The sequence below is a fragment of the Periplaneta americana genome, chromosome 9 (genome assembly GCF_040183065.1).
Source record: "Periplaneta americana isolate PAMFEO1 chromosome 9, P.americana_PAMFEO1_priV1, whole genome shotgun sequence".
NCBI classification, from domain to species: domain Eukaryota; kingdom Metazoa; phylum Arthropoda; class Insecta; order Blattodea; family Blattidae; genus Periplaneta; species Periplaneta americana.
In genome coordinates this window covers 152,920,157-152,946,158 of record NC_091125.1, presented here as the reverse complement: position 1 = coordinate 152,946,158, position 26,002 = coordinate 152,920,157, and the positions used below count along the sequence as shown (strand labels likewise).

General features: G+C 37.9%; 2 protein-coding genes across 3 annotated transcripts in view; one reads left to right on the top strand and one right to left on the bottom strand.

The window, feature by feature from the left end:
* Positions 1-26,002, top strand: part of Lrch (Leucine-rich-repeats and calponin homology domain protein) — a 328,792-nt gene that overhangs the window by 177,991 nt on the left and 124,799 nt on the right. The gene's annotated exons all lie outside the window — the stretch shown is intronic.
* Positions 1,578-7,262, bottom strand: LOC138706616 (uncharacterized). The gene is made up of 2 exons (XM_069836133.1): positions 6,607-7,262; positions 1,578-2,997 (listed from the first exon to the last, which is right to left on the bottom strand). Exons 1-2 carry the CDS (start codon positions 6,955-6,957, stop codon positions 2,548-2,550), a joined length of 801 nt encoding a protein of 266 aa, XP_069692234.1. The 5' UTR covers positions 6,958-7,262; the 3' UTR covers positions 1,578-2,547.

Genomic DNA, 26,002 nt, shown 5'->3' with positions numbered 1-26,002 from the left:
TGGTTCTGTGCGGAAAACAAGCAAATACGCACGATCTCGCACAAAAAAATTGTTGTGCGCTACTTTTCGATCATCCCTCGTACAACACTTAAACAAGGGGTTTCGTGTGTGTAATTACTAAAAAGCAGTTCCCATGTATACTTACACGCTGCTTATACATCCATCGCTTATGCATGGTTTATTAGTAACACTGACCTCTATTCTACAACTGGACTGCACTAAAGCCGCATTTACACGAGGCCTATTGTCGAGAAAATAATTGTAGATAATTGTCTCCAAAATGTTGAGAGACAGTCGCCGCCCAATCAAGTTGAACGTTGATCTATTCACACGAGGAAAGTATTGCTGTGGCAGTAGGTGTCAAAAAATGACTGAGTGTGCAGCGTCTGTGGTGTCCCGGGAGGAAATGAACTTAACTTTTGAGGAACTTTGCGTGAAATTTATTGCTGAATCATGCGAAGTTCTAGTGCAAGAGAGAAGAAGCGGGAGTAGACGAGGAAATGGCTTTTGAGGAGAGACAGTTATGGCGCTTCGTCACAACTCGTGACGGAACTCAGTTTGGAGGACATATCAGAGTACAGGACTTGTTTAAGGATGAGACCGGAATGTTTTGATAAATTATTACACTTACAAGGAGAGGACACGCTCTGTATATCACCGAATGGAATAAGATTGTGTGAGATGAAAGTACAAGACGTACTGTTTAAAGTCATACCTGGTATGGGTGGCCAATGACCCCTCGTTTTGAAAATATTGGCTATTGTTTGTGACATACTTCCGTTAGATGCTTAATAGGGAAGCATTATACTGTGTAACAGCGTAGCCCATATGGTTGGATGCTGAGTTGTTAGCCTAAGTTCGAATCTCAATTGGTCCTATATTTTTTTTTTAATAATGATTAATATTGTGATCACAGTTATCTATTTACGTATATCATATTTCTCAATGTATTGAACGCTTCATCATGTTTTAAACAAACTATAATTAACTAACATTGTATTGTAAAGGATAAACAATGAAATACTGCTCATGTAGGAAGGTAAGATGTGTCACTGGTGTCTGTTCTGTTTCTGTAGCAGCTATTCCACTTCATTTTGTACCCGATTCATTGTGATAAATGTTAATAAAAACATACAAAACATACATATTCCTTGCAGCATGCACAGCAAATGAAAGAAGGTTGTCCACAGTCACACACATTTTTCCGCACTTCTACTGAGAAACAGATATCCTTCACATTCACAAACACTTCTCATTCATTTATTAATTTTGATCCATACCACCCATATTTCAACATGGCTTTGAATATAGGAGCTGACAACTGAAAGTGAATAAAAAAAGAAATAATAATAATAATAATAATAATAATAATAATAATAATAATAATAATAATAATAATAATATCAAGCTTTAAAAACGAGAAGGCATTAGGATTCGAACTCAGGTTGCCTGGATGATAACTCAGCATCCAACCATATGAGCTACGCCGTTACACAGTCTAATGTTTTCCTATTAGACACCTAACGGAAGTATATCACAAACAATAGCCAATATTTTCAAAACGAGGGGTCATTGGCCACCTATATCAGGTATGACTTTAAACGGTACGTCTTGTACTTTCATGTCACAAAATTTTATTTAATTCGGTGATATACAGAGCGTGTCCTCTCCTTGTGGAAGGAAAAATATCAGAACAAGACACAGTAATGAGGGCAGCAATCTCCCCAAAGTTGAAAGAGACATTATCGTTCCTTGCTGCAGGAATTAGTTACAGAAGCTTACATCATTTCTTCTGAATGTCGAAGCCTTCCATTTCTTTATTCATTCCTCAGGTTTGCGAAGTCCTGTACTGCAGCTTCCAGGAATATATACAGGTAAGATATAAATTATCTAAGTATGGTATTTAGTATCGGTTTTATTTCACAAAACATGACATGCAAGATCATTACTACAAAAGTATTACCAGAAATGAAGGGGTCAGATCCATAGTGGGCCAAGCGCCATACATTAAAAACGGAGAAAACAGGGGTTAAAATTAAGTGCTCACCATAATTCAATGAAACATATAGCAACATATAGTCGACATGGTTGGCGAGTTGGTATAGCGCTGGCCTTCTATGCCCAAGGTTGCGGGTTCAATCCCGGGCCAGGTCGATGGCATTTAAGTGTGCTTAAATGCGACAGGCTCATGTCAGTAGATTTACTGGCATGTAAAAGAACTCCTGCGGGACAAAATTCCGGCACATCCGGCGACGCTGATATAACCTCTGCAGTTGCGAGCGTCGTTAAATAAAACATAACATTTTTTTATAGCAAATAATATAAAGTGTGCACATTGAAACTAAATGATATGTTAATCTTCATTAAATTATGGTATTCACTTAACTTTAACCCTTGCTTTCTCCGTTTTTAATAAATGGCGCTTGGCCCACTATGGCTCTGAACCCTTCAAATAAAGTGAAGTGTTACAAAATTATGGCTTATTTAACTTATATGATTAATATTATATAGATACCTAGGACTAAATCGTGTTAAATTGTCAGAAGTTCAATCCGATAAGGGGCTGTTTGACGCAGTAGTTGGGGAGGCATACAAATCAGCAAAACGGCACTTAGTCAAAATATTATTTATTTCCATTTCAGCTGTGATTGCCTGATAAGGGCTTAACATTTTTAGTTGTGCCGCCACGTGTTTCCCAAAAATATCAAACTCGTTTTCATCGGTACTTCTGCGTGAAACAGACTCACTCAAAAGTTTCACTTCACGGGCAGTGGAAGCAATTTGTTGAAATTTTGGTCTTGGTTTCAATTTAATTTTTGGCTGATAGGCTGGAGATATTTGTTCCTGATTATGTGTGGTTTGTGCACAATCCATGTCATTTGGCTCTTGATCTTGCTGGTTTGCTGTTACGTCGTGTTCTGGGGGTAGATTATCCGCTGAAGTACCTTCTAAAGGATCATCACCTGTGCCAGTCCAGTTCTCGCAGGTGTCGGGCGTCTGAAAAAGGAACGGACGAAAAAAAATTCATAAGTATACATATAAGATTATACGAGGAGTATTTAATATTTTGAATTTTTTAAATTATTTTGTTTCAGATTACTAAGACGCATGATGAACGGAAAAAGATATAGCAGGGGTTTCAAGATCGATGGAACTTTCCTCGGTGCTATGGAGCAATTGACGGAAAACATGTTCTCATCAGAGCGCCAGGACATTGTGGCAGCACTTTTTTTAATTACAAAAAACAAAACAGCATTGTGTTTTTCGCATTAGTTGATCATGACTAGAGCCCGGATGTTTAGGCATTTATACCAGTTAAAATAGGCAGGAAAAAAAAAGCAATAAAAGGGCACAATAATCTTTGAAAAAGACATTATAAATTTAAAAAATGCATAGTATATTTTAGCTATAAATTTAAATTATTTTAACATAATTAACATACTTACTTAGGTGACACATGTTGACTTATAAAATACTTTTTTTCGTGATTGTCTTTTCACAAACCTTGCATAATAAAACTGTTCCATCGGTTGAAAACACATGGACACTAAATTTACTAATGTAAGCATGAAGTTTACTTTTCAATGGTTTACTTAATTTATGCCTAGCTAATTGATCTTATACCTTCTGTCACCCGACAGTAAATTCCTCACTCAAATTTCTTTCTCCTACAATAATAAACACGTGTAGCACAAAATTGTAACAGTAAGATTTGAAAATATGAAAGCAAACAAATTGAAAATTCTACGTGACAACTTTTATGCGAACGAGCTTAATATTGAAAATTATAAAGCTGATTGTTGGTATCGTGAAGACATGGCAATATTATATTTGTAACTGTGGATTGTCGATCATTATTCATATTACACCAATAGTATTAAAGCACGATTATTAGCAGATTAAGCACCGAAATACAGTAAATTACTTTTATTTACTTTTATTAGTAAAGTTAGTCATTGTTTCATATATTTAAATTCCACACACATTACATCACAGTTAATTAGAAAATTGCAAATAAACAAGAAATATTGCTTTAAAATGAAAAAAAAAAAAAACTCTTTTATTACTAAGAAACACTTTAAAAATGCAAAATAGGCAAAATAAAAATTGACCCTATCATTTTGATTTACTCCAAATCACATTTATATCTATGCAAATAATGATTTACTTCCACCTAGTAAAAAGACATTTTGGCAAACGTCCGGGCTCTAATCATGACTATCGATTCACTTTCATAGGCGTAGGAAGCAATGTTTTTTTTTTATTTTAGTAGGTTATTTTACGACGCTTTATCAACAGCTTAGGTTACTTAGCGTCTGAATGAGATGAAGGTGATAATGCCTGTGAAATGATTCCGGGGTCCAACACCGAAACTTACCCAGCATTTGCTCATATTGGGTTGAGGGAAAACCCCGGAAGCAATGGTTCCGTGTCTGATACACAGTTTTTCAGCGATCTTCTTTGTTTAAAGCCTTCTTTGCCCAAGAATGGTGTTATCGTGGGAGACGATGCATTTACATTGGAAGAATACCTCATGAAGCCGTATGGAGGACCTTTGTTGAAATTCGATGAAAAGGTCTTCAACTACAGGTTATCAAGAGCGAGGTGCATCGTGAAAAATGCATTTGGTATATTAGTTAGTGAGTTTAGAATATTTGAGAAACTCATACCTAGCTCTTTTGCCAGAAAAAATCGATGAAGTGATTTGTGATGCCTGTGCATTCACAACTTTCTAAGGAGCAAATTCACTGCAACCTACATACCAAGACAACCAGTTGACGGTGAGGATTTTGACTTGGGTTGTATTATTGAGAGTAGTTGGAGGAGGGAGGCAATCAGTTTTATACGAGTTGGATCGCATTAAAAAAAAAAAAAAAGCAAAGGAAGAAAGAGAAGCTTACAAAACTTATTTTCTTAACGGAGCAGTTGAATGGCAAAATAAAATGATACATCAGTTGTAATGTACAGACAATCCATATTGATGAAGAAGAAACAAGTTTAAAGCATTATAATGATTTTACTACCGGTAGCCTATGTTAAATTGTAATTGTTACACATTTTGCCTATTTTCTGTAGTGATATAGCACTATATTAAAACATTACACATGTTATTGTTGTAAATTTTGTTTTCTTACTCCTATTGTTGTACTTGCTATAGCTGTTATTCCCGGCGTGACTCCTCCTCTTTTCTTACTCCTTAGGAAGTGAAGGCTCTTTAAAGTCTAGGTAGATACAGATCTCGGATTATATCTCTGCCGGTCAATAGCGTTAAATATCAAATTGCTTATCTTACAATGTGGACGTCATCGTATTGAAAAGCATTACAAATTTCTTCCCCTCTCCTCACTTCCCCACCGCAAATGTGACGTTGCACAGAGGCAGAGATAAAATCCGAGATCTGTAGTATCGTTCGTCATTTTTGTCCTTTCGTTGCAGAGCTACCAGAAGAGGAATTTATTTTCCGCACCGTTAAACATTATCATGTCGTAGCTCCTATGATATTAAATCAAATGCACTGTAATCACAGTCTTGTATACATATATAGTCACGAGGCTTGAGTTGTGAAGATGCTAGAAACAATAGACTGTGAAGATACTATTTCGCATTGTCTGTAATGAGGCGATATTAGCGATCCTAGTGGTTAGCAACTATCTATGGATGCATATTTACTACGTATTGAGCTTCATGACTGTATATACTAGACTGTGCTGTAATTGATCAAATAATTGAGTGGAAAATAACGTCCTCGTGTGCTTTCTGCGAGCGCCAACGAAAGAACAAAAATGGCGGGCGATTATATTAAGTGTTTATCGAGCCTTAAGACGTGCATAACGTCATCAGCGGCGAATGACAAGACGCACACGTTTAAATGAAGCCGACCTGTAACGTGATTGGCTGCCGGAAATAAGAGCGACGGAACTATAGTTTGAAATGTACAGTACTATATTCCCGTCGCTCTAATTTCCGGCAGCCAATCGCGTTGCAGGTCGGCTACATTTAAACGTGTGCGTCTTGTGATTCGCGGTTGAAGACGTTATTCATTTTTTAAGGCTCGATAAATACTTAATATAATCGCCCGCCATTTTGGCTCTTTCGTTGGCGTTCGCAGAAAGCACACGAAGACGTTATTTGCCGCTCAATTATTTGCTGAATTACAGTGCGTTTGATTTGTTATCATAGGAGCTACGACATGATAATGTTTAACGGTGTGGCAAATAGATTCCTCGTATGGTAGCTCGGCAACGAAAGAACAAAAATGGCGAACGATACTACCTACCTAGACTTCATAGAGCCTTCACTTCCTAAGACGTAAGCAAAGAGGAGGAGTCACACCGGGAATAACAGCGTCGGGACTATAAAAGGTTTTCTACTTGCAAAATAATGCAAATCTACTTTCTTACAAATATGGTTCATGGAAAAAGGTAAAAGGTAAAGGTATCCCCGTAACATGCCATGAAGGCACTTGGGGGGCATGGAGGTAGAGCCCCTTGCTTTCCATGACCTCGGCACTAGAATGAGGTGGTGTGGTCGGCACCACGCTCGGTTCATGGAAATAAACATAAAAATGCAAAAATACTAAAAATTTAACAAGTTTATATTACTTACCAATGTACTTGTGGTCTGCCTTTTCAATGTTCCCTTCACCATAACTTCCTTCATGATATTGAACCATTTCAAGGTTGGGACATAAACGTCCGCTGATCCAGACCCAGACTTCACACTTTTTTGCTGTTTAGCGAACTCTATGTTGAAAGTGCCACGGAGAGACTTAATTTTCGTTTTGACCTCAACAATACCGAATCCCTCAATGTTCATCTCGCCAACAATGTCAGACAGTGCCTTCTCGCGAGCATGTTTGTTCTTGTACAGGTTGTGGTGCTGGTCCCACAAACATCGCTTCTCCTTATACAGCTTAACGAATTTGATATTAACAGCGTCACTCCACTTTGGGGCCATTATTACAACGAAAAACAACGGACAAATACGTGAGAAAACTCACTTCTCGGTTGACTCAAGCAGACTAGCTCCAAAAACAGCGTAGCAACTAGCATGTTGCGTTCACATGACGCCAGTTGCCAAGGCAATGGCGTGCTCCCGGTGGTGGTGGGGGCATTGAACTGTCGGGGACAATAGACTGGCTCGGTAATTACGTAGCCAACTGGCTAGACAGTTGGGCCGAAGTGTTCACACAAAGCCAATAATTTGTATGCCAGTCAATAAACTGTCTTCCAACTATTGTCTCATTGACTGGCCTCGTGTAAATGCGGCATAAGGCTCTGGGTATGCTAGGAAGTGAGGCCAGGATGATCGATTAGTTGAGCCTGGGATTCCACAGTAATATGCACTGTTGGGCGAAGAATCTACGTAAAGATTAATTATTTTTGGTTCTACAGAATATATCTGTTATGGTAACAATAGCTATTACAGGAGAAAAATTCGCTCCGGCATCGTAACAGATATATTCTGTAGTACCAAAAAATGAATCTTTACGTTGATTCTTCACCCAACAGTGCATACTACTGTGGAATCCCGACCACCAAGTCACTCAATTGAGTGCGCTCATTGTATAATGGCAGTTGATTTAATATATTATGTCAACATATATATCGAACTTGAAGTCAGGCCACAAAGGGAAAAACACTGGAGGAAGGGGATTCGATCCGGTGCTGTGGATTGAATTTCGGCGTAGCTCATTGGTTAGAGCGCTTGGTACGTAGAACCAAGGACCCGGACTTTGATCCCCGGCGCCGGAGCGAATTGTTCTCCTCTAATAACCTTTATCATAACATATTCTGTAGGACCAAAAATTAATCTTTACGTAGATTCTTCACCCAACAGACTTGAAGTCAGGCCAAAAAGGGAAAAACACTGGAGGAAGGGGATTCGATCCGGTGCTGTGGATTGAATTTCGGCGTAGCTCAGTGGTTAAAGCGCTTGGGTACGTAGAACTAAGGACCCGGATTCGATCCCCGGCGCCGGAGCGAATTTTTCTCCTCTTAGACTATCATTGTTATCATAACATATATTCTGTAAGACCAAAAATTAATCTTTACGTAGATTCTTCACCCAACAGTGCATACTACTGTGGAATCCCGACCACCAAGTCACTCAATTGAGTGCGCTCATTTTATAATGGCAGTTGATTTAATATAATATGTCAACATATATATCGAACTTGAAGTCAGGCCACAAAGGGAAAAACATTGGAGGAAGGGGATTCGATCCGGTGCTGTGGATTGAATTTCGGCGTAGCTCATTGGTTAGAGCGCTTGGTACGAATTACTAAGGACCCGGATTCGATCCCCGGCGCCGGAGCGAATTTTTATCCTCTAATAACCTTTGTTATCATAACATATATTCTGTAGGACCAAAAATTAATCTTTACGTAGATTCTTCGCCCAATAGTGCATATTACTGTGGAGTCCCGACCACCAAATCACTCAATTGAGTGCGCTCATTTTATAATGGCAGTTGATTTAATATGATATGTCAACATATATATCGAACTTGAAGTCAGGCCAAAAAGGGAAAAACACTGGAGGAAGGGGATTCGATCCGGTGCTGTGGATTGAATTTCGGCGTAGCTCAGTGGTTAAAGCGCTTGGTACGTAGAACTAAGGACCCGGATTCGATCCCCGGCGCCGGAGCGAATTGTTCTCCTCTAATAACCTTTATCATAACATATTCTGTAGGACCAAAAATTAATCTTTACGTAGATTCTTCGCCCAACAGTGCATATTACTGTGGAATCCCGACCACCAAGTCACTCAATTGAGTGCGCTTCCTGTATAATAGAAGTTGACTTAATATATGTAAACATATATATCGAACTTGAAGTCAGGCCACAAATGGAAAAACACTGGAGGAAGGGGATTCGATCCGGTGCTGTGGATTGAACTTCTGCGTAGCTCAGTGGTTAGAGCGCTTGGTACGTAGAACCAAGGACCCGGACTTCGATCCCCGGCGCCGGAGCGAATTTTTCTCCTCTAATCATTGTTATCATAACAGATATATTCTATAGGACCCAAAAAATTAATCTTTACATAGACTTGGTAATAAGCCCAAGAACGTGGACATTTTAAGAAACAAGCAATTTTTTACGGTAATGAATTTCATTGTCTTTATAACTAACATAATGTTACCGTCTTCTGTGGCCAAATTAACAAAACTAGAGTATATTGGTCTGAAGTGACAACACTATTTCCTAAACGTAATTATCCCTTCTCAAAGTTCAGTTTATTCAGGCACTGTACCTGACCTCTTCAGACCAATGTACTGTAAAAGATGCTGCTTGAAAGCAATATCATATAAGTAGCAAAATTTGATTTGTTATATTGAATTGCTGTATTTCAACGTTACAATGCTGGTTTGTTAAAAATATGTATATGATAACGTTATGAAATTTATGTTCTTTTGTTTTGTGTGTTTTTGGAAAATATAATCTCGATTAATGCTCCGCCATAAAAGTTGTAACTAAAACCTTGTGCATCTCTCATGTTTATTGTACGGCTCGTCCTCCCCCTACACGTTACCTGCAATTTGTTTACGTTTTTACTGTGCCTAAACGAGACGCTCTACTGTATCACCCGCAACATGATGAAGGAACTTGATTTTTACGATAAACACAAAAGTTTGATGAAAAGGTAGACCTATTTTCCACCTTTATGACGCTAATTTTTACTTATATAAATTTCAAGTTATGAAAGCCTTTGGGCTGTTCCATCTCAAATCGACCGAAATATAGAGAAAATTGACCTTGCAATTTTTAAATACAATGAAACTTTTTCTGTCCGTAGACAACTATGATACAATGCTTTGTGCAAAGTTTGAGGCATCAGAACTTCATAGTGTTTAAATTAAAAATATTTTAATCTATCGTATTTTCATAAAATTAGCAACTTTAAACTGTTGTAGCTCCGAAACCCTTTCACCCAATGATCAAAATCATGGTTTATTTTGATGCTGAAAAGTTAAAGTTTATATTGACATGTAAACAGTTTTTCTTACTTTTTATGGAAATGGAGAAATTTAGATTTTTCTTAATTAAGACGCCTTTGGCCACAAAAAAAATATTTTTAAAATATATGGTCAGACTCCGCGTTGAAAGTACAAATAAACACGTATTTGTTACTTGTGCAACGTTAATAAGAAAGTATTGAAAAATCAAATAAAGAAAATAAATAGTACGCGCGTGAGCTAACCAGCTGACTGTGAGGCGGGAGCTACCCTACAAGCAAGCAAGGCCAGGAGACATAAACACGTGATGTTTCGTCTAGTAGCGCATAGCTGGGCTAGCTTTATCACAGGTTTTCATAAACACAGGAGTAAAATGACGCCCAACGCTCGCTTATCTTCTTCTCTCGGCCAGTCTGTGCTGTGTTGCGCCTTTCAAGTCTAGGCGTGTGAAAATAATTTATTTAATACCCCCGAAACTTATTGCCGTGACACTAAGCAAACAATGCCGAATCCCTCTTAATAATGCAAGGTTTTCTCTCAATATTTTTTTACATTTTTACAAATGGGCAAAAAGCCTAAAACTATGTAAAATCAGATTATCTGTCTCTCTGTATACAATAAAAATAAGGATTACTTCTTATCATAGCCTACTAAATGTCAGCTTCAAAATGAGCTCTCGTTCAATGTTCTGCAGTAAATGGTTCCAGAGTTCTGAGCGCTGAAAGAAGCTTATTTTTCTAAAATACGCTAAATTTGTCGCTCAACAATACGAAAACCGTTTGACTTTCGATAGTATATTTTTGAAAATGCACTCTCCTCAGCACCTTGTATAAATAGGGAAAAAATTAGAGTATAAAAAAATGCGAGGTTTTTTACTGCTCGATTTCATATGGAATAGCCCCTTTATTTATTTACTAGCATCCTGACAAGAACAACGGTTTTGATATCGGGTTGGAATAGCCCACTCTTACCCATTCACTCAGTTGTACTCAACGCAGAGCAATAAAATCGGAACGCAGAAGCACGTAATCATTGTGTTAGATGAAGCGGTGGGATATCCTTCTAGTAATCTAGTGGAAGGTTTCTGCTTAACCAAGTGTACCGAGAATTTTTTCGTTCCTTCGAAATGTTGATAGCATTTCCGATGTGGCAAGCCACGGACGAGTGGGCGTCTGGAGTGTGAGCAAGGCACTTTCTTAGTGACTGGAGACATCCTGCCCGCTATAAGAAAAAGGGTCGCAGAAGTTTGTATTGTATTCGTATCAATTATACCCCGGCAAACAGTTTTCTGCGCTCATTGTTTTAGACACATTCAAAAGAAAGCGAAGGGCGCCACATGCCTATCCTTAACGCCTTTAATCTCTCATGCTGTTCCAGGAAATCTGTTGAATTAATGCATAATTATGCCTTCAAGTTCCATGTCGGATGTCATTCAGACGCAGTTGGAATGCCTTATGAAGCTCGATGAATTGAAGTGTGGATGAATAATAATAATAATAATAATAATAATAATAATAATAATAATAATAATAATAATAATACTTACAAATGGCTTTTAAGGAACCCGCAGGTTCATTGCCGCCCTCACATAAGCCCGCCAACGTTCCCTATCCTGTGGAAGATTAATCCAGTCTCTACCATCATATCCCACCTCCCTCAAATCCATTTTAATATTATCCTCCCATCTACGTCTCGGCCTCCCCAAAGGTCTTTTTCCCTTCGGTCTCCCAACTAACACTTTATATGCATTTCTCGATTCGCCCATACGTGCTACATGCCCTGCCCATCTCAAACGTCTGGACTTAATGTTTCTAATTATGTCAGGTGAAGAATACAATGCGTGCAGTTCTGCGTTGTGTAACTTTCTCCATTCTCCTGTAACTTCATCCCTCTTAGCCTCAAATATTTTCCTAAGCACCTTATTCTCAAACACCTTAATCTTTGTTCCTCTCTCAAAGTGAGGGTCCAAGTTTCACAACCATACAGAACAACCGGTAGTATAACTGTTTTATAAATTATAACTTTCAGATTTTTTTACAGCAGACTAGATGACAAAAGCTTCTCAACCGAATAATAACACTCATTTCCATTAATAATAATAATAATAATAATAATAATAATAATAATAATAATAATAACAAAGAACTGCACGCATTGTATTCCTCACCTGACATAATTAGGAACATTAAATCCAGACGTTTTGAGATGGGCAGGGCATGTAGCACGTATGGGCGAATCCAGAAATGCATATAGAGTGTTAGTTGGGAAACCTGAGGGAAAAAGACCTTTGAGGAGAGTGGGACGTAGATAGAAAGATAATATTAAAATGGGTTTCAGGGAGGTGGGATGTGATGATACAGACTTGATTAATCTTGCTCAGGATAAGGACCAATGGCGGGCTTATGTGAGGGCGGCAATGAAACTCCGGGTTTCTTAAAAGCCAATAATAATAATAATAATAATAATAATAATAATAATAATAATAATAATAACAATAATAATAATAATAATAATAATTAGAAATAACACCTATTGTACAGTATCTACAAGAATACAGATAAGACTGGCTTAAGCATGTGCAAAGAATGGAGCGTACCAGATTATGTAGACAGAAGCTTCACTACACACCGCGAGGGAAAAGACTTATTGGAAGACTTCACAAGAGATGGTTGGAGACCATAACAGGCCACTAGGCCTACTACTTGAAAGGATCATGATGACGACATGAATATTTTAACATGTTACGCAAGAGCAAATTACCAATAGCACAATGTACAGTAGTGGCAAAAAAACCAGACCGACCCTTGTACCTGATTTCAGAGCCTTGTTCACTTCAGAGCACGATAGACTGGTAACTAAGACTTTCGTGGTTCGAATCCTACCTGGGAAGGAAACTTTTTTTGTTTCTTATTCAGATTTATTCCCAATACTTTTCGATTGCTGGTAAAATTCATGTTCTGGGAATAATAAGTTAATTAAGTAGTAAAATATCACTGCAATCGAAAAGTGTTGGGGATAAATTTGAATAAGGAACAAAAAAAAAAGATTCCTTCCCAGGCAGGATTCGAACCACGAAAGTCTTAGTTACCAGTCTATCGTGCTCTGAAGTGAACAAGGCTCTGAAATCAGCTACAAGGGCCGGTCCGGTTTTTTGCCACTACTGTACATGGGATTTTTATAACAAAAAATATACAGGGTGTCCCTCAGTTAGGGTGACAATCTTTTGGATCGGATAGATAACTTTAAAAAAGCACACTTTTTGTTATGGAATAAATGGTCTGCGACTTTTCATTTCAAGGCAGCATTTTTGTCATTCAATGGACGATCTTATAGGACAAAATTGAGGTAATAAGTTATTTGAAGAAAAGTTAAAGTACAAAAGATCCCGGGAAATACGGGAGTGTTGGCAACCACCATCAATAACTTTTGATAATGAGAAATAATCATGCGTTAAAATGGCTATTTATTTTATTAAACACCTAACGAAATAGAATAATTTAATCCATGTTGAATCTTTCGTACACTGCTTTTAACACTTGAATATGAATAATTGATTAAATGGCGATCTTACTCGTGTTAATTATGTAAGCATGTGCGGCTTACAGTTGTTTCGGTGCTACTTGACACCATCCTCAGAGCCTTCTGTGTCTTGGCGTCATCTCAACTTCGCTGCCTGTTGTATGGGTGCGTTCGTGTGATGAAGAGTTGTGTCAAATAGTGTGTGTGTTCTAAAATTGATCTGTATGTTGAGTATTTGATTAGGGTGTGTTTTAGTGTGTCTGTATATTTCATATTGTTCTAGTGTGTTGAGTTTTTGGTTTTTGGGTTCTATGTGTAGGATTTCCATGTCTGTATTTATGTTATTGTATGTGTGGTTGGCATTAGTTATGTGTTCGGCATATGTAGATGTAACTCAACACACAAACAACACAAACAAATAAATACAACAACCACACAGGCGTATACAAGCTCACATGCAATAGTTGCGACAGTTTCTACATTGGACAGACAGGCAGATCATTCCAAACTCGATACAAAGAACACATTAAAGCAATAACCAGAAGACACAATACAACTACATATGCCGAACACATAACCAATGCTAACCACACATACAATAACATAAATACGGACATGGAAATCCTACACATACAACCCAAAAACTCAACACACGAGAACAATATGAAATATACAGACACACCGTAATCAAATTCTCAACACACAGATCAATTTCAGAACACACACACTGTTTGCCACATCTCTTCATCACACGAACGCACCCACACAATAGGCAGCGAAGTTGAGATGACGCCGAGACACAGAAGGCTCTGAGGATGGTGTCAAGTAGCACCGAAATAACTGTAAGCCAAACATGCTTACATAATTAACACGAGTAAGATCGCAATTTAATCAATTATTTAGAATAATTTATATAGAACTGGTTTTATTTTACCAAAAAATCAGGCCGGTAGTGATGTGTGGGCTTTTTCACCTGCTTCCCTGTACATTGCAGAGACCAGTCGTTATATTGTGCTCAGCCGACACTGACACTTGCGGGCGGACACCGTGGCCCCAGGATTGGTCATTTTGGCAGCGTTGGTTTTATAGCTCGGGGAAGAGGCCGTAAAGCAAAGTTTTGTGGATGTTGTCCCGGTCGCTCGTGTCGCCTGACAGGGCGAGCGGAGATTGATTTCTCGGTTAGCTAGCCAACGTTGAAAACTTAACAAGAATCGGTGGGTTTTTTGTCAGAAAGTAATGAATGTGCTCTACCTTCAGTAAGTAAGATGGTTTTTTATTTCTCATTATGCCAAGTATTAAAAAAATGTATCGTGATTTTGCAAAAATCAACTTCGAGAGTTCTAGGGAAACAAATTTTCAGCTTCCCTGCTACAAAAAGGTTGTATTGGAATTGCGTCTATCTGTATACATATAACAATTTCCGAACTGTTCAAGGGATTTTGTTCTTATTCAGTATATAGCCTACGAATGAATTTAGTCCACACCTGTGGAGTAACGGTCAGCGCGTCTGGCCGCGAAACCAGGTGGCCCGGGTTCGAATCCCGGTCGGGGCAAGTTACCTGGTTGAGGTTTTTTCCGGGGTTTTCCCTCAACCCAATACGAGCAAATGCTGGGTAACTTTCGGTGCTGGACCCCGGACTCATTTCACCGGCATTATCACCTTCATTTCATTCAGACGCTAAATAACCTAGATGTTGATACAGCGTCGTAAAATAACTCAATAAAATAAAATAAAATAAAAAAACGAATGAATTTATCCAGAAATTATGCAATTATAGTGAGGATTATGTAACTGTAATTCCGAAGAGTCTAATTTGACCGTCTCTTCAGTGTTGCCAACTAATACCAGTTATCAATGCGTCTAGTTCTACGTTGTGTAACTTTCTCCATTCTCCTGTAACTTCATTTCTCTTAGTCCTAAATATTTTCCTAAGCACTTATTCTCGAACACCCTTAACTTCTGTTCCTCTCTCAAAGTGAGAGTCCAAGTTTCACAAACATACCGAACAAACGACACTTACTTACTTACTGGCTTTTAAGGAACCCGGTGGTTCATTGCCGCCCTCACATAAGCCCGCCATTGGTCCCTATCCTCAGCAAGATTAATCCAGTCTCTAGCATCATATCCCACCTCCCTCAAATCCATTTTAATATTATCTTCCCACCTACGTCTCGGCCTCCCCAAAGGTCTTTTTCCCTCCGGCCTCCTAACTAACACTCTATATGCATTTATGGATTCGCCCATACGCGAACAAACGATAATGTAACTATTTTATAAATTCTAACTTTCAGCTTTTTTCGGAATAGACTGAATGACAACAGCCTCTCAACTGAATAATAACACGTATTTCTCATATATATTCTGAGTTTAAATTCCTCCCGAGTGTCATTTATATTTGTTACTGTTGCTCTAAGGTATTTGAATTTTTCCACATTTTGAAGATAAATTTCCAATTTTTATATTTCAATTGCGTATTGAGTGACCAGATTAACATCGATAAGAGAGAGGACACAAAGCTTCAAAAAGGAGGACATTGTTCGAAAAAGGAAATGATGATGATGATGATAATGATGATGATGATAATAATAATAATAATAATAATAATAATAATAATAATAATAATTACTTACAAGTAGTGGCTTTTAAGGATCCCGCAGGTTCATTGCCGCCCTCACATAAGCCCGCCATCAGTTCCTATCCTGTGCAAGATTAATCCAGTCTCTATCATCACTCTTAGCCCCAAATATTTTCCTAAGAAGTTATTCTAAAACACCCTTAATCTCTGTTCCTCTCTCAAAGTGAGAGTCCAAGTTTCACAACCATACAGAACAACCGGTAATATAACTGTTTTATAAATTCTGACTTTAAGATTTTTTGACAGCAGACTGGATGACAAAAGCTTCTCAACCGAATAATAACACACATTTCCCATATTTATTCTGCGTTTTATTTCCTCCCGAGTGTCATTTATATTTGTTACTGTTGCTCCAAGATATTTGAATTTTTCCATCTTTTCGAAGGATAAATCTCCAATTTTTGTTTCCATTTCGTAGAATATTCTAGTCACCAGACATAATCACATACTACTACTACTACTACTACTACTACTACTACTACTACTACTACTACTACTACTACTACGTCTACTACTACTTCTGTTACTACTATTACTACTACTACTTCTACTACTACTACTACTACTACTTCTAATACTACCTACTACTACTACTACTACTACTTCTAATACTACTACTTCTAATACTACTACTTCTAATACTACTTCTACTATTTCTACTACTACTACTACTACTACTACTACTACTACTACTACTACTACTTCTACTACTACTACTTCTACTACTACTACTACTAATAATAATAAATTAATAAGACTACAAATTATTTATAAAACAGTTATATTACCGGTTGTTCTGTATGGCTGTGAAACTTGGACTCTCACTTTGAGAGAGGAACAGAGATTGAGGGTTTTTGAGAATAAGGTTTTTAGGAAAATATTTGGGGCTAAGAGGGATGAAGTTACAGGAGAATGGAGAAAGTTACACAACGCAGAGCTGCACGCATTTTATCCTTCACCTGACATAATTAGGAACATTAGATCCAGACGTTTGAGATGGGCTTGGCATGTAGCACGTATGTGCGAATCCAGAAATGCATATAGAGTGTTAGTTGGGAGGCCAGAGGGGAAAAGACTTTTGGGAAGGCCGAGACGTAGATGGGAAGATAATATTAAAATGGATTTGAGGGAGGTGGGATATGATGGTAGGGACTGGATTAATCTTGCTCAGCATAGGGACCAATGGCGGGCTTATGTGAGGGCGGCAATGAACCTCCGGGTTCTTTAAAAGCCAGTAAGTAAGTAAGTACAAATTATTGGGTGGGCTCAGGCCCCACGGGCCCATATAAGTTGGTGTCACGTACGGATGCACGTATTACACGCATTGTGTGTATACAATCGTCATCAAATGTGACTGCCATCTCATTCTGAGTCCTTTTACCCAACGCAATGTGTTCGGGACCGCCTCCGGTGTGAAGCAAGGCCGCTTTGTTAATGTCCTGCACCTCGCCCGCTATTACGAGATAAGTGGAGTCATGTTTTTATGAGCCATTACTTTCCAAGGAAACGTAAATTATTGCAGCAGCGGCAACGGGTCGTGTACGTAAAATCAATACTATAACGGCGTGCGGGCTCCATCTCAATTCTCCATTCATCCCCACAAAACAGCCACCCTCCGGCAGCATCCCCCCGGCCACGTGCTGCAGTAACTGCACCCCAGAGAGAGAGAGACTGGGCCTACCCGGACGCACCGTTAAGTGTTGCAGAGATTGTAAGACAGATGGCGTTCTGCTGCCCATGAAAGTGCGAATGTATCGACAATTGTTAATTTTTATAGTAGATTAGTGTAATACTAGCAGATTACAATGAGAGCTTTGTTGACACGAGTGGGAAAAGAAATGGGATGCGAGTTACAAACACTAGTATAGAGCTCACTAGTCTCAACTCTTATATCCAATAAAAATATTATTATCGAGGAACTCTTGCGTGTGCTCGATTACACTAACCTCTAGCACTTGAGAATGGAACTAAACGCCGACGGAGCGCATGAACACAGAAAAACAACAGGAAAATTCGCTCAATGTCCATTCTATGTAATTCCTATTCGCTGCTGTAACCGTGTAACCAAACTGCGCTTAGCAAAACTATGTGTGCTTAATTAAATTATACAGGATGACTAAAATTTTTCTGAAATGCTAATTGGTGAAAGACATGGCTATTTGGAAGAGAAAATATTTATAGCCAAACTTTTTTTAATGTGGCATTGGTTTAGAGATGCAATATGTTGAAGTGTAATTTGAAACACAGTGATATTTTGATCCGATTTGTATTATTTAAGGTTGCTATTATTTAATTAGGATTTTAATAACATCAGAACAACATTAAAATAGGCTATTATTAAATAATTTGTTATTTTAAGTTAGAAAATACGCATTCGTACCAGAGGTATATATACAGGGTGTTTCCGGGCTGGTGTTACAAACTTTCAGGAATGATGGGGAAGGGCACATGTATCAATTTTAGATAAGGAACCCTGGTCCGGAAATGACTGAGTGGAAAGTTATAAGCAAAAATAGTTGTGTGGAAATGAAATTGTAATTTCGCACCACGTGCCCTCCTTCCCTTAACCTTTGGAACAGTCGTGTAAAGATGGTATGGGCCGGATGTCTCCTACGTGGGTACCTGTCACGATACAATCTGTGAGCTTATCTACTGTTCCCATTGGCTCATCCGTATTCGAAAATCAGGTCTGAATATTCCGCTCTCGTGTACTCCTCCATTTCACTAGGACTGATCGACTGGACACTGCAACTTGTACACATACACTACTGTCTACAGACATACATATTAGGACCGACCATGTCCGTTACACCTTACGCTATCTGCATTGCTTTAGTGTAGTTTCCTGTACCCATCCCTCAGACAGCGCACTGAATGGAATACTGTAAGTAGACAACGTAAACAACGTCAGATGAATAAAGTATGTGTAAGATGTACAGATAAATATACATAAATAAAGTGTAGAGAGGAATAAAATTATTTCATTTCCACAGAACTATTTTTGCTTGTAACTTTCGACTCGGTCATTTCCGGACCAGGGTCCCTTATCTCAAATTTATACATTGGCCTTCCCCATCATCCCTGAAAGTTTGTAACATTAGCCCGGAAACACCCTGTATAACATATATTGTACAGCGGAGCCTTGCTTTTGTTTACAAGATCTGCTCAAAATGTTTTCCATCCAAAAATAATAGGACATGGTACGTAGTACCATTTCAACATGACCAATAGCACTACCGATTCTACAGCAGATAACGGAAACTGTTCATACGATTGGCGTCTTTTCGTATGTCTCCGTAGCATCTCTGATATTTTGCAGCATGAATACTTCATTAACTAGAGGGAAAGTTTAAATAAAAGGATTAAATCGGGTTTATTCAGAAGATCTACTCGAATTGTTGAGGTTAGTGCCCTAATTTGTCTTCTTGTAGATTTGACCACAAAGGAAGGCGTTTGTGTATAAAACATAATCTCTTCCAGTGTTATGCTTATGACTAGACAGTGGATGCGGGATGACTTATCGTTGAATGTAGGTGCACATTTACTATATGTTACATTTTTTCATTCAGACCATTGGCTGAACAGGTTTTAAACGTAAACAGACGACGTCAACATGCTACTGTATCTCCGTACAGTCAGAAGGAAAAGAAAAATAACGTACTGTAGTACATACCTTGCAAGGTTCAGTCCTCGTCATCATTGATGCAATTACCAGCGTTGCAGTAAACGTCGATTCTCGTAAGTTGTCGAAGCTGAATCGTCTTCGCCTATCGCTTAAACAGTTTTTGTATCGAGAGAATTTCTAAAGAAAACCTCTAAAATGGGGATCACTCAATTTCTTTAGAGGAATATTTGTACTGAGCATCATGTTCCACGTGTCATTAGACCCGCACAACTAAATGATGATGATGATGATGATGATGATGATGATGATGATGATATGGATGGTGCCTCAGATTTCATTTCAACGCATTTCCTGTGCGATGTACTGTTGCAATGTTTCTCTATAGCCTGAGTTGTTCTGGTTTTTAATGCAATTTTACATACATTACACACGATATTGTCTTCGTTAATACATAAAATGTCACTCTCATACTTCTTAATTGCATTTCGTATCTCTGAGCGAATTTAACGTTTTGCCATTATGAATGGATCAGCACAAAATATCCAACGCGTACTAAATACTTGAGCAGGATAACACAACTGCACACATTGCGTTGCAATGTTACTGTGAACGGATCGGGGTTCATTCGTTTTGTACGCTACTGTACTCGCCAGATACACAAAAGACGGACGGCGCGGCACGTGCCATATACTCTGATACGGAACAACTTCACTTTCCCTTATGTCATCCCGCATCCACTGTCTACTTATGACGTATGGGTAGGTAAAGAAAGAATAATTCAACTGTAATTATTTCGAAAACTATTTCTAATAATGGGTTTATTTATTTGCATTCTTCATTTCAAATAACGTTATCTTTCATCACCTAATACTTAATAAATCACCTGTTATATGGAACACAAAAATAAGCAAGAATTATTTAGACTGTGAGGTACATACACACGCGACCTGTGACCCGCGTTTCCATTAAGCTAATGGATGCAATAACAAACATTGGATCAGTACGCGGGGTTTTTATAAGCTGACAAGTAGCGCACACGCATGTATGCATTAATGTAATGCAGAGCTCTTTCCTAGGGATGACCGGTAACATCCTACTACTGCTATTACCACAGCCTACTATATACAGTCGCGAAGCTTGAGGTGTTTTTTTGCAAATCTCGTGATAAAGCGCTCCAAGCGGTTAGCAACTAGAAACAATAGACAGTCCATGGTCGACTTTGGACTGTGTCGTATTTCTATCGAGTGCTAGCTCGTTGCGTATTTCACATTGATGCTTGTGAAATGTTCGTATTGGTTATTATGAAAATGTTAATGGCTAAAATATAATAATTGGAATAAATATGGGACAAGGAGGAGACGTTTGTAGTGCTATAAATTGTAGCAACAGTAAGAGAAAGAGGCCAGAGTTATCCTTCTTCCGATTTCCGAAAGATTCAGAAAGGTTCCTGGATTTCCACAAGGATGCTGTGCAGAAACAAAACTGTTAATTTGAAGTTCTTTGTGACTGTTAGAATACATTATATCCTTAAATTTCACAATGGAATGTTTCAATCTAACCGAAAGGACATTAGATACCGGTTAAAGTTCTGTCACTTAGGCTGGTAAATTTCCAGAGAAATAAAGGTTAGGTCTACTTTTTTTTTTCAAAGGATATATTTTTAATTGCAGCTATTAATTTTGTTATTATTTTTATGTGTTATTTTACTAAAGACGTAGAAAAATTAAGTTTGTTTTAATGAAATTTATTGATCACGTTTTATTTTCAATTCTGGTGGGGTTATTATTGCTTAGGCCTACTTTTTTCTTCAAAGGATATGTTTTTAATTATAGCTGTTAATTTTGTTGTTTTTTTTTTATTTGTTGCTTTACTAGAGACGTAGAAAAAGTCTGTTACAATAAAATTTATTGATCACGTTTTATTTCCAATTCTGGTGTGATTATTATTGCTTAACCTCATCCCACTTTGTTAACTACGTAAGCCTACACTACAAGTACCGGTACACGTAAGTTACTCCATTAATTCATATTTCCATTATTATTGTTGTAAAGGGAAATGCAAATTAATATTTATTGGTTTCATAGTTAATTATCGCTATAATCTTGAATGAGTGAAGCTATTATAGTAAATTTCAGTTCGTTTTGCACAAACAAAAGTTATATTAACTTATTTCTTGCAGGTATCTTCGAGTTTATGGTGGAATTTAATATACTTCATTAAAATAATAAATGAACTTTATGCATTTAATATTTCATTAATGGAAGGAAGGTGTTAATTTTTCCAAAAGAAGACGACAGCGAAAGTGTAACATATTTTGTCGTCTGCTAGGAGAGAGATCTGCGATGATGAGGCGATAGTAGCGATCCTAGTGGTGGGCAACTACCCATGTTTGCATTTTTACTACATATTGAGTTTCGCGACTGTATATAGTAGACTGTGCTATTACTACTACTGAATTTAATGTAATTTAATGAGGAGGTACTACGACCCAGCACTGCGACCTTATTAGATCTATTGCATTCCCAAACCCACACCGGCTCACTACACTAAGGTTCGCTGCGTACTCAGGTTCCTAGTATGCAACCTCATATGTCTCTAGGTCAGCCCCCTTCGTGCATCGCCATCCGACGTTCGGGGAATTCTATGGAATATGACGGAATTATGTAACTTAGATACCTAATGTGGGGAAACGGGACACCTCCGAGAAAATCCCAAGTGTCACTATGGATTTTGCATTTGAATAATTCCAGTCCTGATCGAGAATCGAACCCGGACCGCCTGCGAGACAGGCTGAAGTCTGACCACTCAGCCGCTGCACTACTACTACTACTACTACTACTACTACTACTACTACTACTACTACTACTACTCGTTTAATTAGGCTACTACTTTTACTACTCGGCTTACATCAGCTGCTTGTCTATGCGAATGACGTGAATATGTTAGGAGAAAATCCACAAACTATTAGGGAAAATACGGGAATTTTACTTGAAGCAAGTAAAGAGATAGGTTTGGAAGTAAATCCCGAAAAGAAAAATATATGATTATGTCTCGTGACCAGAATATTGTACGAAATGGATATATAAATATTGGAAATTTATTTTTTGAAGAGGCCGAAAAATTCAAATTTCTTAAAGCAACAATAAATGATACTCGGGAGGAAATTAAACGCAGAATAAATATTCGGTTGAGAAGATTTTATCATGCAATCTGCTCTCAAAAAAGCTGAAAGTTAGAATTTATAAACAAGTTATATTACCGGTTCTTCTATATTATGGTTATGAAACTCGGACTCTCGCTTTGAGAGAGGAACAGAGGTTAAGGGTGTTTGAGAATAAAATGGTTAAGAAAATATTTGGGACTAAGAGGGATGAAGTTACAGGAGAATGGAGAAAGTTACACAACGCAGGACTGCATGCATTTTATTCTTCATCTGACATAATTAGGAACATTAAATCCAGACGTTTGAGATGGGCAGGACATGTAGCACGTATGGGCGAAGCCAGAAATGCATATAGAGTGTTAGTTGGGAGGCCGGAGGGAAAAAGACCTTTGGGGAGGCCGAGACGTAGGTGGGAAGATAATATTAAAATGGATTTGAGGGAGGTAGGGTATGATGGTAGAGACTGGATTAATCTTGCTCAGGATAGGGACCGATGGCGGGCTTATGTGAGGGCGGGAATGAACCTGCGGGTTCCTTAAAAGCCATTTGTAAGTACTACTACGCCTATAGTTGCTCTTTTCATTCACCTGAAAGGAACCGAACTTCAGTACCTTTATAAGATGCATCATATAACTGCGCCGTGTGTAGGATAAATTCCCACATGAGCACAATGAAGTCATTTGCTGTCAATTGAATTGACTCTGAATGTCAAACCCGTCAGAGGTGGGAACTCTGCCATCTGGCGGGTGAGATAAGTGTGTAAAGAGATGCACTGTCCTCCAATCGAGATGTGTCATACACTACAAAGACAGAGCCTTGTGTGTGGGTGTTATGCCATAGAGCCTTATCTGTTCACAAACACATGTCTGTTTTGTAGAAACAGTTTACGTTTTGTCACTTCCACGGCCCTGAAGTGTGTTTTGGTTTTGGGATAAAGTGCATAGTAATACCCACGTTCTTAATTATATGTTGATCAACTCGAGAAGAAAAATAAACGCTAAGAGTTTATTGCACTGTAAACAATAAATGTTTAGAACAACTATCGAAGTTTTCTTCTTGTTATCTTCAGAGCAGTGGTTATCTTTATAACTAGGGAGCGGATATTGACCTAAAAATCTACTTAAAATGATTAAAATGCCCTTAAAATAACTGAAAATTGATATGAAATTAAAAGAAAATTACATTTAAATATTTTTTAAAATTATTTTAGTATATTATTTTACGACGCTTTATCAACATCTTTGGTTATTTAGCGTCTGAATGAGATGAAGATGATAATGCCGGTGAAATGAGTCCGGGGTCCAGCACCGAAAGTTACCCAGCATTTGCTCATATTGGGTTGAGGTAAAACCCCGGAAAAACCTCAACCAGGTAACTTGCCCCGACCGGGAATCGAACCCGGGCCACCTGGTTTCGCGGCCAGACGCGCTGACCGTTACTCCACAGGTGTGGACCTTTAAATATTTTTCACCGTACTCGCACTACGTTTTAAAAATCAGTCACCTTGTTTCAATAACTGCTCTGCAAATGTCGGAGAGAGGAGGCAACTTCCTGGAATTTGACTAAGAAAAAAGAAAAGAGCATGCAACAAAATGAAAGTTTTAAGGGGAAACTATAGATTTAAATGAAGGTTTACAATGTGTTCCATGTCAGTGCCTTCATTCTCCGTCTTCTCCTCCGTCCACTCTACACTTTTGTTACCAGACCCTCCAGATGGGGAGTGTAAATGACAAAACAAATTGTGGGCACTGCATGCATTCTTGCAATATTTGTGTTAAAATATTACTGTAGTACATCCCTTACTTACTTACTGGCTTTTAAGGAACCCGGAGGTTAATTGCCGTCCTCACATAAGCCCGCCATTGGTCCCTATCCTGAGCAAGATTAATCCAGTCTCTATCATCATATTCCACCTATATCCCTTCCGAACTATATTGGGGACACAACGTCCTATTGTCCAGGAAACGGTGAAAGTTTCCTCTCTTCCAAACATAAATTCTAAAGACACCCTCGTACCAACAGAAGAACAGTAGCAGTTAAAGTCCTCACTTAAACTAAGCTGTTGTCAAGCATTTTATATTACTTCTGTTGTGTTAGGTGAGGCCTTCAGTGAAATGAGGGATGGACTTTAGAGACTGTTCCAAACTATAAAACTCAAACTTCATTGTTATTCACTTATTCAGTAGGTAATTAGACCACTAGTAGGGCCTGCTCTCAAAATACACTTTGAATCCCTAGTCTGTTGTAATTTTACAGTCTGTTAATTCCCAATGTGTTCAAACTATTTAAGAAAGCATTGTATTATTAGTATGATAATAAATGATTGAAAGAATTTTAGTTTTGTCCTTTAAATGTGGAGAATTTTGATTTGAACAAATGTAACTAACTTTTCGTTATGCAATAGTATATTTACAAGGTTGGTAATGCTTTTTTACAAAGTCAAGGAAAAGTTTGAAAAATGAGCAGAGCGAGTTTTTAAGTTTCCGAGATTTTGTAATGCACTTCATAAATGTAGGTCTATATTGTACAACATTTTTTCATATTTTCAAAACGCCAAACTATACTGTAATGGTAACTAAGTAACAATAAGTGCACTGTAATGGGTCTATTTCAGTATAGTTTTATGTTATGAAGAATGGTTTCCGTAGCAACAAATTTCTGTGTGGGAATTCTAATTTTCAAGGCCTAACAACAATAGCTGTAAAAAAAACACGATCGTGCAAAAAAAAAATTACAATGTTACATTTGTTCGGATCAAATTTTTGCACATTTTAAGGACAAAACTAAAATTCTGTGAGTTATTTATTATCATAATACACTGCTCTCTTAAATTGACTGAGCATTTTGGGAATTAAATCAGTGGGTTTCGCAAAACAATATGAAATGTTTAATATGAAACAATTTTTTTATCTCGAAAAGGAAGCAAAAACGAGCAAAATTGTGTTAAACTTTTTTGTTTGAAATATCTAAAAAAAATAACCCCCTGAAATTAATGAATTTACTTAGGGTTCATTCTGTATACTTGTACCTAGGTGCTACGGTGATGTACAACCGTTTTATTTTTCTAAGATTAAAATAACGCAAACAGGTATTGAGTATTAT